This window comes from Physeter macrocephalus, chromosome 14, assembly GCF_002837175.3.
Source record: "Physeter macrocephalus isolate SW-GA chromosome 14, ASM283717v5, whole genome shotgun sequence".
In the NCBI taxonomy this organism is placed as follows: Eukaryota; Metazoa; Chordata; class Mammalia; order Artiodactyla; family Physeteridae; genus Physeter; species Physeter macrocephalus.
The window spans coordinates 130,710,083-130,725,205 of record NC_041227.1 but is presented as its reverse complement, the minus strand read 5'-3'; the positions used below and the strand labels follow the sequence as shown (position 1 = coordinate 130,725,205).

The 15,123-nt window shown below is 43.1% G+C and overlaps 1 protein-coding gene across 9 annotated transcripts in view; it reads left to right on the top strand.

Annotated features, from left to right (window-relative positions):
- The window catches only part of MAP2K6 (mitogen-activated protein kinase kinase 6), a 129,558-nt gene that overhangs the window by 101,707 nt on the left and 12,728 nt on the right, over positions 1 to 15,123 (top strand). For 4 of the 9 annotated variants that reach the window (XR_008619403.1, XR_003683085.2, XM_028499623.2 and 1 more), the window contains exons 8-11: positions 638 to 765; positions 1,904 to 1,981; positions 4,054 to 4,193; positions 11,727 to 11,772. Coding sequence is in view for 6 of the 9 variants with exons in the window: in XM_028499623.2 (XP_028355424.1) it covers positions 638 to 765; positions 1,904 to 1,981; positions 4,054 to 4,193; positions 11,727 to 11,772 (392 nt within the window). In the remaining 3 variants the exon portion in view is untranslated. Of the gene's footprint in view, positions 1 to 637; positions 766 to 1,903; positions 1,982 to 4,053; positions 4,194 to 11,726; positions 11,773 to 12,571; positions 12,750 to 15,123 lie in introns of those variants that run through there. The other 5 variants (XM_055090819.1, XM_055090818.1, XM_055090821.1 and 2 more) reach the window with 3 other exon arrangements.

The following is a 15,123-nucleotide window of genomic DNA, read 5'->3' as shown; positions in this document are numbered from 1 at the left end:
CCCGCTCCCCACCGCTCCCCCTTGCTCCCCATCGCTCGCATTACCGCCTGAACCATCCCCGCCCACCGCCATCCCCCCGTGGAAAAATTGTCTTCCACGAAACCGGTCCCTGGTGCCAAAAGGGTTGGGGACCGCTGAAATAGAAAGCAGACTACTAACCCAAGATCCAGCAGAACAAGAATTAATGACATTAGACTGAATGAACTAATGAAAAACATTTTTGTGACTATTCATTTTGAATACTGTTGATATCATTTTATGGTCTATCTTCCATGTATATAAGAACGTCCTTTCTCTTTCTTCCTAAGCTTTCCGTAATCCAAATCAACTTAATAAATTCAACTTTTGTAAATTGAAGTAGAACATTTGAAAATGATTAAAAAAAAGAAAAGGAAGAAAATCAAGTTGATATTTCCCCCCTTTTCTTAGCTTTGATGTTTTTCTTTCTTTTTAAAAAAAATTTTTATTTTATGTTGGAGTAGAGTTGATTTACAATGTTGTATCAGGGGGGTGGCAGTTACTTCTGCATTGGGTCTTGAGAAGAAAGTCAAGGGGAAGGAGGAAGGGAGGTTCCAGGGCCCCTGGTGGTAGAGGGACGCTACTACCACCCTGGGCTCCTGACTGTTCTTGCTTTCAGATGTCAAGCCTTCCAATGTGCTCATCAACACCCTGGGCCAGGTGAAGATGTGCGATTTTGGAATCAGCGGCTACCTTGTTGACTCCGTCGCTAAAACTATTGATGCAGGATGCAAACCGTACATGGCCGTAAGTACAGCAGCTGGGGGTAGCATCGAGAATGTAACTGCCTTCAAACCATGCCAGGAAATAGGAAAGGGACGGCCAGGGAGGGAAAACAGAGATGTGCCTAAGATGCAAGAAATATTCTGCATCTTCTTTTTTCTTAATATTTCCTGTCTGAAATACTGAATCCCTTGCTTCATACGTATTCTTTTAAAAACAAATCAGGTAAAGGGGACTTCCCCGGCAGTCCAGTGGTTAAGACTCCACACTTCCAATGCATGGGGTGCAGGTTTGATCCCTGGTTGGGGAACTAAGATCCCACATGCTGTTCGGTGTGGCCAAAAAAACAAAACGAAAAACCTTACACAATGTTATATGTCAACTATATCTCAATAAAGCTGGAAAAATAAAATAAAATTTAAAAATATGCAATGAATTACGTTGCCTATGTTTCTACAAATCACTCTTTAAAAATATCAGGCAAAGAGGTATATTCTTTGAAAAAGAAGGTGGGTAATACATAGAGCCCACACTGTGTTGCAGGCGAATGCTGCCTTGTTTGTTGAGAACAGAACAGAAGAAAGAATTTAAATTCCCCAAACAAGTCAGTTAAGTGAGTCCTGAAGGAACCTCATAGCTATGAAGGTTCATTGTCGTTAGCAGAGACCTTGGGACTCCCTTTAACTTAAGGGACTTCTACTGTAAATATTCTACTTGGAAATGAACTTGCTCTTGGAATTTAAAAGCTTTCTGTCCATGTTTAGCTAAAAGATGTTGAGGTCCACTAACACCAGACAGTAGCCCAGTGACTCCTGTTGACTCTTTTTACTGAGTTCTGGACTGCTGGTCTTTTAAACAAGGAAACTTCTAGGCGTACAAAGTAATTTTATAATGTATACCATGTTCTTCATAAGGCAGAACTGAAATTGCTTTTGAACGGAGAGGGGACTTTGAGCCATTACTGTCTCCGAGAAGAGACGTGTGGAGAATGAGGAAAGTCCCATGGAGACGTTGTTATTTATTGTAGTTAGTGAGCCTCTTGGCCTGGGAGGTGTGTTAGCAGCTCACAGCAACTCGCTGGGCAGCTGGTGACACTCCCACCCCTGAGCCTTTATGGAGCCAAGAATGTCATCTCAGTTGTCTTTTTCTGTCTCCTTTCCAGCCAGAGAGAATAAACCCAGAGCTCAACCAGAAGGGATACAGCGTGAAGTCCGACATTTGGAGTCTGGGCATCACCATGGTAGTGTATGATAATCATCGTGGACCAGGGTGTGCGGGGCATGAAGCTGGAATGGGGTGGACCGGGAGAACAAGAGGCAGGTGCCTGAGGTGCTGGTCTGAGAGAGCAGGAGATTTGGGGCGGCCATTGTCTGCAGTGCGGTGTAGCAGAAATACCGAACTGGGACTGGACAAAACACAGTTCTCTTGATTCTGCTTCCGAGTAGTTGTGTGCCCCTGATTCACTGATGGAAGCACATCGACTGTCTCACTGTCCTCATCTGTAAAATGAGAGGGTCTGACTACCGTTCCTGATAGTTTTCTTTATGGTTTAATATTAAATTATTCTAATCAAGGCATGCAGAAGCTTAAGCTACTCAAAGAGCGCTAATGTGTGTGCACCCTGATAGAGCTTTTTTTTTCAATTTTAGTTAATATTGCAGCATAGTTGATTAACACTGTTGTGTTTGTTGTGGTAGTTGCCACTGCAGCATAGTTGATTAACACTGTTGTGTTTGTTGTGGTAGTTGCCACTGCAGCATAGTTGCTTAACACTGTTGTGGTATTTTCCACTGCAGCATAGTTGGTTAACACTGTTGTGGTAGTTTCCACTGCAGCATAGTTGGTTAACACTGTTGTGGTAGTTTCCACTGCAGCACAGTTGGTTAACACTGTTGTGGTAGTTTCCACTGCAGCACAGTTGGTTAACACTGTTGTGGTAGTTTCCACTGCAGCACAGTGGGTTATCACTGTTGTGGTAGTTTCCACTGCAGCACAGTGGGTTAACACTGTTGTGGTAGTTTCCACTGCAGCACAGTTGGTTAACACTGTTGTGGTAGTTTCCACTGCAGCACAGTTGATTAACACTGTTGTGGTAGTTTCCACTGCAGCACAGTTGATTATCACTGTTGTGGTAGTTTCCACTGCAGCATAGTTGATTATCACTGTTGTGGTAGTTTCCACTGCAGCATAGTTGGTTATCACTGTTGTGGTAGTTTCCACTGCAGCACAGTTGGTTAACACTGTTGTGGTAGTTTCCACTGCAGCATAGTTGATTAACAATGTTGTGTTAGTTTCCACTGCAGCATAGTTGATTAACAATGTTGTGTTAGTTTCATGTGTACAGCAAAGTGGTTCACTTACACGTGTATCTATTCTTTTTCAAATTATTTTCCCACTTAGGTTACTACAGAATATTAAGCAGAGTTTCCCGTGCTCTACAGCAGGTCCTTGTTGGTTATCTGTTTTAAATATAGCAGTGTGCACAGGTCAATCCCAAACTCCAAATCTATCCCCCGCCCAGACCCTGATAGAGCTTTGTCATCCAGGACATGGGCTCAGCTTCCCAGAACATGGTTACGACAGAAGTCTTGGCTGTTGAGTACAGGTATAGCCCAAACACATAGTAGCGCATAGGATAATTTTCTCAGGCACAGACCTAAAGGTACACAGTGAGTGCCTGATTTGTAACTTCGCTGATTATAAATTTTCGGTGTATCACCAAGGTCTGGAATGATCCACGGTGCTCCTGTTTCCTTCCCAGACACAGCAGCTGATTAAATCCTGTGAGTTATTTCACATCCCTGCCCAGAAAGCACGTGATCTTGTCACAGCAAAGTGGCCTTTACTCAAGTCCAGAAAAAGATCAGTCATGTGGTCCTAGTTTGGCTTTTTTTGTTTTTAATTCTAGCACGCGCCCAGCAGATGGCAGCAGATGTACAGCTCTGTAAGAGTCTTAGGGCGAGAATTACTTTTTAGACTCAACATTTGAAAACCTGGTGGCTTTACATCCTGAAGTTTCATACTGCTGGCTTACAATGTGATGAAGTGCCACACCAGGTTTTAGGGAGGACCCAGTTTTAAGTAGGCTTAAGTGGCCGTCTCCGGCAGGACGTTACCTGAAGACCCCTAGCGCTAGGACTTGGAGGAAAACTGCTAGAGAACACAGAGCATTAGTTCCCCGGCAGTTTACCTGGTGGTCAGCATTGTGCCTCCCTCCGGCTCTCCTGGGGCCAAGCGGACTCCCTAGCGGACCCCTCTTTACCTACGCAGCCCCGTGTAAGCTCCTGTCTCCTTGTGTCCCTCTCCCTCTAGATCGAGCTGGCCATCCTTCGGTTTCCCTATGATTCGTGGGGAACTCCTTTTCAGCAGCTCAAACAGGTGGTGGAGGAGCCGTCGCCACAACTCCCCGCAGACAAGTTCTCCGAAGAGTTTGTTGACTTTACCTCACAGTGGTAAGAGAGCCTGTCTCTCAGAGGCCAGCGTGAAGGAACAAGAGGAGTTCTCATGACTTTCCCCCGTCGTTTTAATCCACGATGCATACATCCATCCCCAAAGCATTGACGGAGCCTGTCCTTGCTGCTGAGCAACAAAGATGGCTCTGCCCCTCCCCCGCTGAGCTCAGAGCCAAGGAGGGTGTGTCCACGGTCAATCATTCTAGTCCATACTGCAAGTCCAGACATGGAGACATGCATAGGGTATTTGGGGAACGCAGACGAACAGCACTGGGTTGAGTTTCTGGAGGAAATAAATGCTGAGCTGGGACCCTGTGAGGTACGTCCAAGCGAAAGGGAAATAGGGGAGGAAGAGGTATTCCAGGCAGAAGGGACACCGTGCATCGTATCGCAAAAGGGAGAAACTCTTTCATGGGAGTTTTCAGCCATGTGATGTTGACCAGAGCATAAAGAGAAAGGTGGGTGGACCCACTGGAGGGTTAGGGATGAAGAGTAGGTATGACACAAAGAACCACCCTGGATAAGACGACAGAGAGAGGCTACTTTCAGAGCCTTCCTGAGGTACCTAGAAGCCTTACAAAGTAGTTCTAGTGTCTGTAGGCTGATTCTTACAGAACACTTGCTACCTTACGGATACGCTTGCCCATAAGCATACAGCGGACAGCACTGGGCGGCGGGGGCGGGGGGGTCTGAGAAGGGAAAATACAAAAAGTTGGAAGGAACCGTGCTAAACCGTGCTAATGCTGTAAACTTTGTTTTCATGGAAACTGACAGTGGAATTGAGGAAACTTGGAGAGGGGACTGTTTTCTCCAGAAAATCTAGTGATTTCTGTCTGCGTAGGGACCATGATGCTTGGCATGCTTTGATACTAATGACCATCGCAAGTGATGCTGGGAAGAGGAGGCTGCGTTGGAGCCGAGGTGGTTTATTTGGGCGCCTCTGGAGTAGATGAGACTTGGAGGAAGGGACTCGGAGGTGGCGAGAGGCCGAGCTGCGATCCTCAGAGAGGGGCAGTCTGGCCGCTGGCTGCTAAGGAAGGGGCTGGCGTTCTGAAGGCTGCTTGAGAGTCTGGCTTCCCCAAGGTTATCGTTCCTTGGCCTCCACGCCCTTTGGAAGAAGCCTTCTGAATACGGCTTTTATTAGGAAACATGATTAAGACGAAGCAGCTGCCTACTGCTTATGAAACTAAGGCCTTTAGACTTTTCATCGGCTCTAAGCCCACGTCACCCCGGGTACTCTTCCCGAAGGATATATGAGGCTGAGCTGCCATTGTTTGTTTCTGGTGTAGTTTTGGCTGAATGGCCAGAGAGGGCTGTAGGACAGTGTGCTGCTGGGTCCTCCTATTACGTGCATCCTCTGGGCTCTGGGGATGCGTCCTCCTCTCTGCTCTCCTTGCCTGAGTATATGCCGGGAGTGGTGGTACACCTGCCAGGCTGGGAGGGCTTCCAGATTTTGCCTTCTGGTTTTGAGAACTTGGTTTTTGTTTTTGATTTTTGTTTTCCTTATCCTCAAATGTTTAAAGGTCACCTAGGAAAATGGATTGAGTCATCTTGGATAGTTCACACTGATAGTTTTCAAGAAGGGTGATAATGGAGAAGGACCTTCTGTAAGGAAGCCTTTTCAAGCTCTCTACTTTCTAAGCTTTCTCCCGCCTGGCCCCCTTTCCCAAGATTCTGGGAACTTCAGGAAACCTTGCTAAGAACAAGGGTGGTGTGAAACGTCTGAGAAAGCCACGTTGCCTGTTGTGAACCAGCAGTTTAATCTGACAGTTCTCAGCTCTGGCTGCTCGTTTCTAAGATGTGCCGTCACCTAGGCCTCGGCCTCAGAGACTCTGATCTAACTGGCCTGGGGAGCGTCCTGAATATCAGTCCTGTTCAAATGTTCTCAAATCATTCTACTCTAGGGCTGCGGTGAGAACCCATGATTTATATCTATGCTCTAGGGACCCGTTATTAACTGCTTCCTATTCAGAAAGCTCCTTTTCATCTGCAATTTATTGAAAAATCGTTGGATGACTTTTTCTTTTACCAGTTTTCTTCTCTTACTTGGAACTTCCCCTAAAGAGTCAGAGTTAAAGCTTTTTACAGTTATTTTAAAAACGAACGCTTTGGAAAAAATACATGTTTTCTAATTTTAGCGCATGCACACATTTGTGGAAGCTGCAGATACTTGTGCTACCGTGCTTTATATAGCAGCCGCCCTGGCCTGCCCTCCCCGCCGCAGAGCATGAGTGTCCTCATGGCCACCCCTCCGAGGTCTCTGTTTCCCTCTCGTTTTCTCTCATGTTTAGTCCCAGCTACTATGGTTCATTAACTTAAAAATTTTGAGCCACAGACATTTTCCAGCTTTCTCGGAATTGTTAATTCCGTTAATACTGTTGATTCTTTGTCATTTCATTTGCACTCAAGTCAGCCAGTCTAGCTTGTTTATGGGCGTCCTTAAAATAATAATAATAATAATTGAAACAAAACTCAAACCGTTTTAACTTTGAAGTTGTCAAAGAATAAATTCTTTCTCAGACTTTTGTGTGCGGTAGCTCCTATAGAATCTGATACCTAGGATCAATTGTGTAAAATAGTCATTTTTGTTGGTATGAGAAATGAGAATTTGAAGGGGAGTATTCATTCTGAATTTTATGAGCATTCCTACTTATCCTCAGTCGGATTTTTTAAGAGTCCCAGGCTCTCCTGTTTCAGATGCCAGGTGCATCGTTTTTTGCCTACCATAAACCACCAATATATTTTCTTTGATACCCCCTTAGCGTGAACATTGTTTTGAAGTCAACTGAGTTGGGAAAGTTGTCTAATACTTCAAAAAAGAGTATTAATTTTGGGGGGGATTTTATGAATGGCTTAGATCTTTACGGAAGCAATTTTATTTTTCACATGTATTAGCATACAGATACACAACCTGCCCACAATAGCAGTCTAGGTATTCACTTGTTTTATTACTGACAGTTTTAAGTTTGATTTGGGGCTGGGTGGAAGAATGGAAAAATGATCATTACCTAAAAAACACCTCTTTTATTTCTTGATGAAAGAAAGATGTAGCCTATGAGTGTTATCTCCCTTTTATACCTGGTTCCTCCATTTTCCTGTGTATTTCTGAGGCACATCTTCATGAAAGGACCCCTTTTTGAGTGACCTCTGTGTGTATTTTGTATTTTTATGATATAGTCAGGCTACGATCCTTCAGGACTTCTCAAAAAGCCCAACTCTTTGTGAAAAGTGGGGAAGAAGAACCACAGATTTGGACGGTGAAAAACTTAATCTCAAAATTTGAGAAAGATGCATCTGTGTTTTTATTCCCTACGTCTGTCCTTGGGTTAAATGTAGAACTAGAAGAAAAAGGGTGCGTTACTCACGGCTTAGGTGACCTGTCAGGGTATGTGTGACCTTCCGTGGGAAGCGTCCACCGTAAGCATCTGATGACATCGCGGTGCTGCTGCAGCCGTGCCCCTTCATCCAGGGCATCAACTTGGTAGTCACTCTCCTCTGGTCACTGCTGGTCAGCTGACAGTAAAGTGTGGTTTGAGGGGTGGAGTAGAGGCACTTACTGGCTATCACTGTCATATCCAAAGTTATGATATGATAGAGCCCAGAGATCCGGCTGGTATCTTTCTTTTGTAGCAGGATCAGAGAAACGTTATCCTCTGAGTTGGGGTAAGGGGTGCGGGGAGGAGAGAAAAGAAAAGAAGAAAGTTAAGGCATTTATTCCTTATGAACTTGAAGAAAACAACAACAGCAACGATACCTTACAAACCCCTCCTTTCTGTACTGATTTTGAAATAGGACCAGCGAATGACATTTTCTTCCTCTTTTTTCCCTACACATGGCTTTCTTATCTGAGGGCTTTTGAAGAGTTCCTGGAGCCCAGGGAGGCTCACCATCCAGGCCTTGTTTTGGGATTCACGTTAGAGAAATCGAATAGAAAAGCCTTACATTCTAGTCCTACAGAAGGTTTCACAACTGACTTTCTCCAGAAAATGGAATCTTGGCAGGCTTACAGTTTTTCACCATAACCTCTTTCGATAGGTTACAGCCGTGGGAACTGAGAGAAGGTCGTTGGGGGCCAGCTCTGCGAAGAGCCCAAACAGCTTGGCTTCCTTCTTGCTGTGCCTTTAGGCCTATTTAAGAGCTCAGCGCCCAGTCCACCAGCCCGATGTCCATCGGAGATGGTTAGAGGCCCACCCAGATGTTGATACTGTGTGAACTAGTACAAAAGAGACACAATCAAATATAGTTCCTGACTTGTTTAGGAAGGACAGTAAAAAGAGGCACTGGATATTTATTTAGCTTATGACAAATGTATGGCTCGGGCGGCGGCGCATTGTGTTTTTATTCTGTGGACGCACCAAAGAGCCCTTCCTGGAAACAGTCAGGGGGAATTCAAACAGGCAGAAATCCTCTGGTCAGCACAAACTTCAAGCTAGCAATTCTCAAGGCGGCACAAAGCTGTTTTTTAGTGTCAGCTACGGTCAGGAGTGTGTGTTGTGGCATTTGGAAGAGGAATTAGGGCAGTTAGCTAATTGCACGCTTGAAAATGACAAGCCACTTGAAAATCAAAAGTCTGACTCAAATCCAAAAAGAAATTGGTGTAGCTTTGAACTCCACAGTTGTTATTTTGTACTGAATTTCAAGCACTTCCTATTAAACATGGAAAATTTGCTTTTTTTCCTAACCTTATCCTGAGTATTTTGCTATTCTTAGCCCATGTTTTGAAGTGTTCTTGATTTAAAAGATGGAGAGAATGGGTTATATCAGTTATATTAATTCAATAAACAGCCTTGGTTTGCTGTGTAAATATTTTCCAACAATACTCTGCAGTAGTGCTTATGGTACATTCTGAGATTTCTAATCAGAGGCCGTAAGTCAAGGAATAGTCTATTGACAGTGATCGCTGAGGTTTTAGGAATTCTTAATGCTTTTTGATGGTCAACTTGGGGTATTTTCCCTACATTCCCTTTATACAAAAAAATCTGGAGAAATTATCATAAACTGTTCCACAAATGAAAAGATTAAGACGTCCTGACTTAAAATGACCTCTCCTTAAAAAAAATAAGTATTTAATTTCTTCTACGTGATGAGAAGAGAGAGTATCATTTCATTATGTACTAAATAGAAGGTCAAAAATCAGCTGTATCACAAAGAACTCAGGTTGGTAAAAGAGGGCATTGTTTGAATTACTTGAGAGGCAAGCTTTTCTTTCTATCGTTTCCTTGGTTCAGGGTTGACCAGTGAGAGGTGGGAATGGAAAAGGTGGCATGTGGTCTTCAAGGAGACTTTTTCAGAGTCTGCATAGATTTAGGGTTTGATGCTTGACTAATGGTCCCTCTGAACAGGACACGTGAAATCAACCACTTGACTACTGAGTGTGGATTTAACGTTGCATGTGTGCTTTTCCTTACTGATTTTAGGAAGATAAATTGTTCCGATTATAGAGAAGACTTTCTGGTGCTTGATTCGATTTGAACGATAGCCGAAATTCAGGGCTTTTGTACCTTAGTCTGTTTGCTTTTTTTCCTATAGGGTCTCTGTGCAAGTCAGCCACGCTCCTGGGATCACACTTCCTCCGTGTTTCTTTCTAGATGAACCAGCTCTTGAACTTAGAAAGAAAGACTTCTGTTTCCTGGGGTGGAAGGCAGGGAGGGGAGGTAGACATGAGGATATGCCCAAATGAGAGATGAACCAGCTGGAGATGACTGTAAGCCAACTTCATTTCAGAGAAGGAGCCAGGAGGGGCAGCGAGGAGGAATGCCCTAGGACACACAGCCCAGGGTTTCCCGACCTCGGCACTAGTGACATTTTGGATTGGGTCATTCTTTATTGTTGGGTGTCCTGTGCATTATGGGATGCTTAGCAGCATCCTTGGCCTCTACCTGTTAGTACCAGTTACCGCCCCCCCCGCACCAGCTGCATCAACCAGAAGTGCCTCCAGACACTGCCGAATGTCCCCTGGAGGGCAAAGCCACGTGCAGTTGAGAACCACCAACAGAGCCTTTTAGAATCTCAGGATGTGGTGCACGTGGCGTCGTCAGTGGGAGCTACAAGGTCTCATTCATTTCACTCAGACACGTCTTCCCATGCCAACGCAGCCATGACAGTGGATAAGCCCTCTTTCTAATTCGCTCTTATTTTTATCCTCAGTTGAGGTGAAACTTTCTCTCTTAGGTTGTCTGGGCTGTGAGGTCACTAGGGTCCTAGATCTGCCCTCAGTTCCAGGTTGAAGCTTCTGTCCTCACATCTACCTGTACCCTGACTCAGGTTCCCTGGCTTCTACCCACAGCATTGCCTGGAGTCGACGGGTAGGCTGCTTTAAGTTGTTCTCGTTCAAAGGCTTCCTTTTTTTTTTTTTTTTTTTTCATTTCGTGTTCTTTTAAACCATAGTTTTTCCAAGCATCTCAGCTGTTTCACTCTCTGGTTCTGTATCTGGCCCTGCCCTCAACTGTTAGCCTCTGTGGGTGGAACAGAGCTCATGTCACACATACTAGGTCTCATTTTCTCAAAATGATCCATTAGCACAAATCCCAGCCGCCCAATAATCAGTCACTTTTTGGTTCCTTCAACGCCAGGCAAACTTCCTTTCCATTCATGTATGATTTTATGGCCCAGGGCAGAGGAGTCTGTAGGTCACCTTGCAAATCATACTTTTCAAAATCATTCTTTTCTCCATTCTGTAACCTGGGATTCCAACTCCAAATAAACTGCTTCTTTTCTTTTTTTTCTCCATTTTAAGGCTGTGGGTGGATAAAGGGGTGGGTCAAGAACAGGGGTGAGGGGCTGGTCTCTTCATACTGCAGTTTTATTACTATTGCCTCCAGTATCAAATGTGATTAAAATGTCTGTGTGTACAGACAGCTGAATGAATGGGGGCCATTTGACAGTAGTGTATGACCACCAAGTATCGATATTTCTAAGAATAACTGCTAAGTCCTTGGCCGTGTGTGTTTTCTCTTTCCTCAGCCAAGAGGTCATAAACCAGCAGCGTGACCTTAGACATTTTACTTGTGTTTTGCTTCTCTCTCAAGCAGGTTCAGCAGGGAGTAGATAAAAGCAAATTATACATGCAAGGGGCCAGAGGCAAAGAGAACGAGATACTGAAGATAGTGAGGAGATACTGAATGTAATATAAGAAATACCTGCCAATTTCTTTGCAAGTGGGGGTGGATTAAACACTGTTTTGAAGGAAAGGAGACATGTATTTTGATATATAATAAAAGTTGGGTTTTATGTCATTGGTAAAGTGTCATAAGGAAAGTAAACACACGCGCACACACACACACACAGACACACACACACACACACACAGACACACAGACACACACTCTTATTCTTCCCATTAAGGTACACCCAGAATGATTTAAAACGGAACTGCTAAGACTAACCAAAGAGGAAAGTCAAGACGGGAGATTTATGTTTTCAGTACATTTTTAAAGGTGGTTCTGTTTAGTCTTCTACAGGTTCTGAAATCCTAGTCTAGTGAAAATACAGATGGTTTCTAGATTTTAATGTGATCTTCTTTTTTTCTTTAAGCTTGAAGAAGAATTCCAAAGAAAGGCCAACATATCCAGAGCTTATGGTGAGTATTGTTAGGGGTGTAAATGTGTCCAGACCAATAGCGAGTACAGGGAAAATGACTGACACCTGAATTATAATCAAACAGCTGTATTGTAAGTGCTGATTCACGGAGACATTGGTAAGTGAGGTTAAACTAAGAAAAAAAGAGCTGAGGCTTTCGTGTGCCCTATATTCGTCCTTAGTATAACCGGGCTGTGTCACCAGTCTTAGCTATTTTTTACATGATAATAAAACCTGTCATCGTATAGACCAGATTATGTGTGTGAAATTTATATTTTCAAATTTTAAAGACATTAGGAGTCACCAAGGAACACAAAACGAAGGAAACCATAATTTAAAGGATTTCAATAATGAGAGAAACTTAAGTGCTACATGACTGATCAATTTTTGATGAAATATTTAGGATTCGTTGGATGAACCTCTTTTTGGTGGGAGTTTAGGGAGGAAAGAATCACTTTGTTTTCTCCTGGTTTCACTTTAGTGGAAAAAAGTAAGACAAAGCCTTATTAATTTGAATTATCCTACCTCAGCATTCAGTTTATTATTTGCGCTATCCGTAAAAAAGGTGAAAATAAGACCTCAGGGTTGTTGTTTTTAAATACTTTCTTTTAAATCATGGAGACGGCAATTCTAAGCTAGTTACAGATGATTCTTTAATAGACATAGTAGGGACCTATACTTGGCAATTCTTATCTACGAATATGTTGAATGCAGGAGAGACATTTTTTTTTTGAAATATAAAATTCAGACTATTTACTGATTTGTGTTAATCCCTCCCTCGATGTGTTTCAATTATTAAGGTTTTAATTTTAGCAAGGAAAGGAAGAATTCTGTTCGTGCACAATTGCAAAAGACATAAGAGCAAACCTTGGCACCATTTCTAACTGGAGCGTAGTTATTCAGCAGGAGGTAAATGCTTGCTCCCAACCCATCCCGTCCCACCCACAAGCAGCGCTCAATCTTCAGGACCAACTCCAGGCAGGTGACAGAAGTACAGGTTCCTGATGTCTCTTAACAAATGGGGTGGTGAAGTGGCTCCAGCCTGGAAAAGTATAGCTTGTTACCTATTTGTATGTCTTCTTTGGAAAAATGTCTAGTCAGGTCCTTTGTCCATTTTTAAATTGGATTATTTGGGGGTTTTCTGCTATTGAGTTGTATGAGTTCTTTTTTTGTTTTGTTTGTTTGGCTGCACCATGCGGCATGCCAGGATCTTAGTTCTCTGACCAGGGATGGAAGCCGCACCCCCTGCAGTGGAAGTGGGGAGTCTTAACCACTGGACCACCAGGGAAGTCCCCCTTTTTCTTTTTTTTTTTTTTTTGAGTCCCTCATATATTTTGGATAATAACCCCTTATCAGAGATATGGTTTGCAAATATTTTCTCCCATTCCACAGAGTGCCTTTTCATTCTGTTGTTTCTTTGCCGTGCAGAAGGATTTTAGTTTGGTATAGCCCCACTTGTTGATTTTTTCCAACAAGTACATGGAAAGGTATCACTAGTCATCAGGGAAATACACATCAAAACCGCAGTCAGATATCACCTCACACCTGCTAGAGTGGTGTGAAAGATACGAGATGAACACTGGTGAAGATGCAGAGAAAAGGGAGTCCTTGTACAAGATGGGTGGGAATGTAAACTGGTACAGCCAGTATAGAAAACGGTTACGGAGGTTCCTCACAAAATTAAAGACAGAACTATCTTATGATTAACAATTCCACTTCTGGGCATATATCTGAAGGAAATGAAATCACTATCTTGAAGAGATATCTGCACCCCCATGTTCATTGCAGCAGTATTTATAACAGCCAAGATGTGGAAACAATCTAAGCGTCCAATGGTGGATGAATAGATAAAGAAAAAAAATACACACACACACACACACACACACACACACACACACACACACACTGGAATATTATTCAAGCATTAAAAAAGGAAATCCTGCCATTTACAACAACACAGGTGAAGCCTGAGGACATTATTCTAGGTGAAATAAGTCAGACCGAAAAAAACAAATACTGTACGATCTAACTTAAATGTGGAATCTTAAAAAAATTGAACTTAAAGAAACAGAGAGTAGATTGGTGGTTGCCAGGGGTGGGTGGGTTGGGGGACTGGATCAAGGTGGTTAAAGAATACAGATTTCTATTTACAAGACGAGTAAGTGCTGGGGGTAGAATATATAGCATGGGGACTAGAGTTAACAACACTGTATTTATTATATATATTCAAAAGTTGCCAGCAAAGTAGAAAGCATATCTGGTTAGTCACAGCTTATCACGTGGATTTTTAGTTCTGTTGGTTAAGCTTGGATTTAAGTCTGAACCATGCATCGACTGGGTGACTGTGAAAGAATTCTGGGAAGAGTCTGACAAGAGACAAGGCATCCTTCTTGGGCTTCTTTGTCCTCCTTAAAAAGGCAGCCCCTGGGACTCAGCATTCAACTAAGCTTTATTCAACTAACACCCGCAATTGAGGCAGAAAAGGAGATGAGTAATGCCTGAAAAAATCTTAGCATACTGCATGTTTGGATTAAATATTTCCTCTCTGATTATGTTTATAATAGCCAGTCAGGGGCCTTTTCAACCCTGGCTACTCTTTTTTGGTATTCTTCTGCAACCCCCAGAGTATTTTAAAATTAATTTCACATAAAGGGCAATAGGCATAAAGCGATTCCTGTGGGGTCCTATGGAGCCTGTACTCCTATTTTAAAGTTGCCTTGTTTGTCACTCTTTTTAGATAGAAGAATATTTTCTGTATATGTCTGGTGATCTAAAATGCATGACACTTTTTTTCCCCCTTCCAAGTGACTTTTCAGAGGTTTCAATGGAACACCCTTGAGAAAAAATGCTGAGTCCTAGCTTAATATCCATTGGTAGCTGACGCTGAATTCTACTTTAACAATTTATTCTGACACTATGGTCTATTATGGTCTACATATTGATGTTGTAAGATCATGTGGGTCTCCCCTCCCCCCCTCCGCGCCTTTTATGGCATTCATCTTTGTAGTCCTGGAAACGGACTTGCCTTTTAAGGCCATAACTGCTCCTTGCTTTTCTGTGGAATTGAGGTTTTTCAATGGAAAATCTGAGTCCAAAGTCTTTTGACTGTAGCTTTGGGAAAACACATGCTGAGAGGTTATTGTTTAGGTTGTGGGAGTTGGTGAAGAGGTAGAAAGGAAAAAAAAAACTCCTTTTTTTCCAGGTGAAGAACAGTATAATTAAGGCCCCAACCCAGACATGTACCTCTTACAGAAATTCCATACATTTTGCTCCCTGTTTGGGTTGAGGAGTGGACATGCTCTCAGAGCATTTCATTTGCTTATTCTCTCAAATGTCCACGGGGGGACATGAC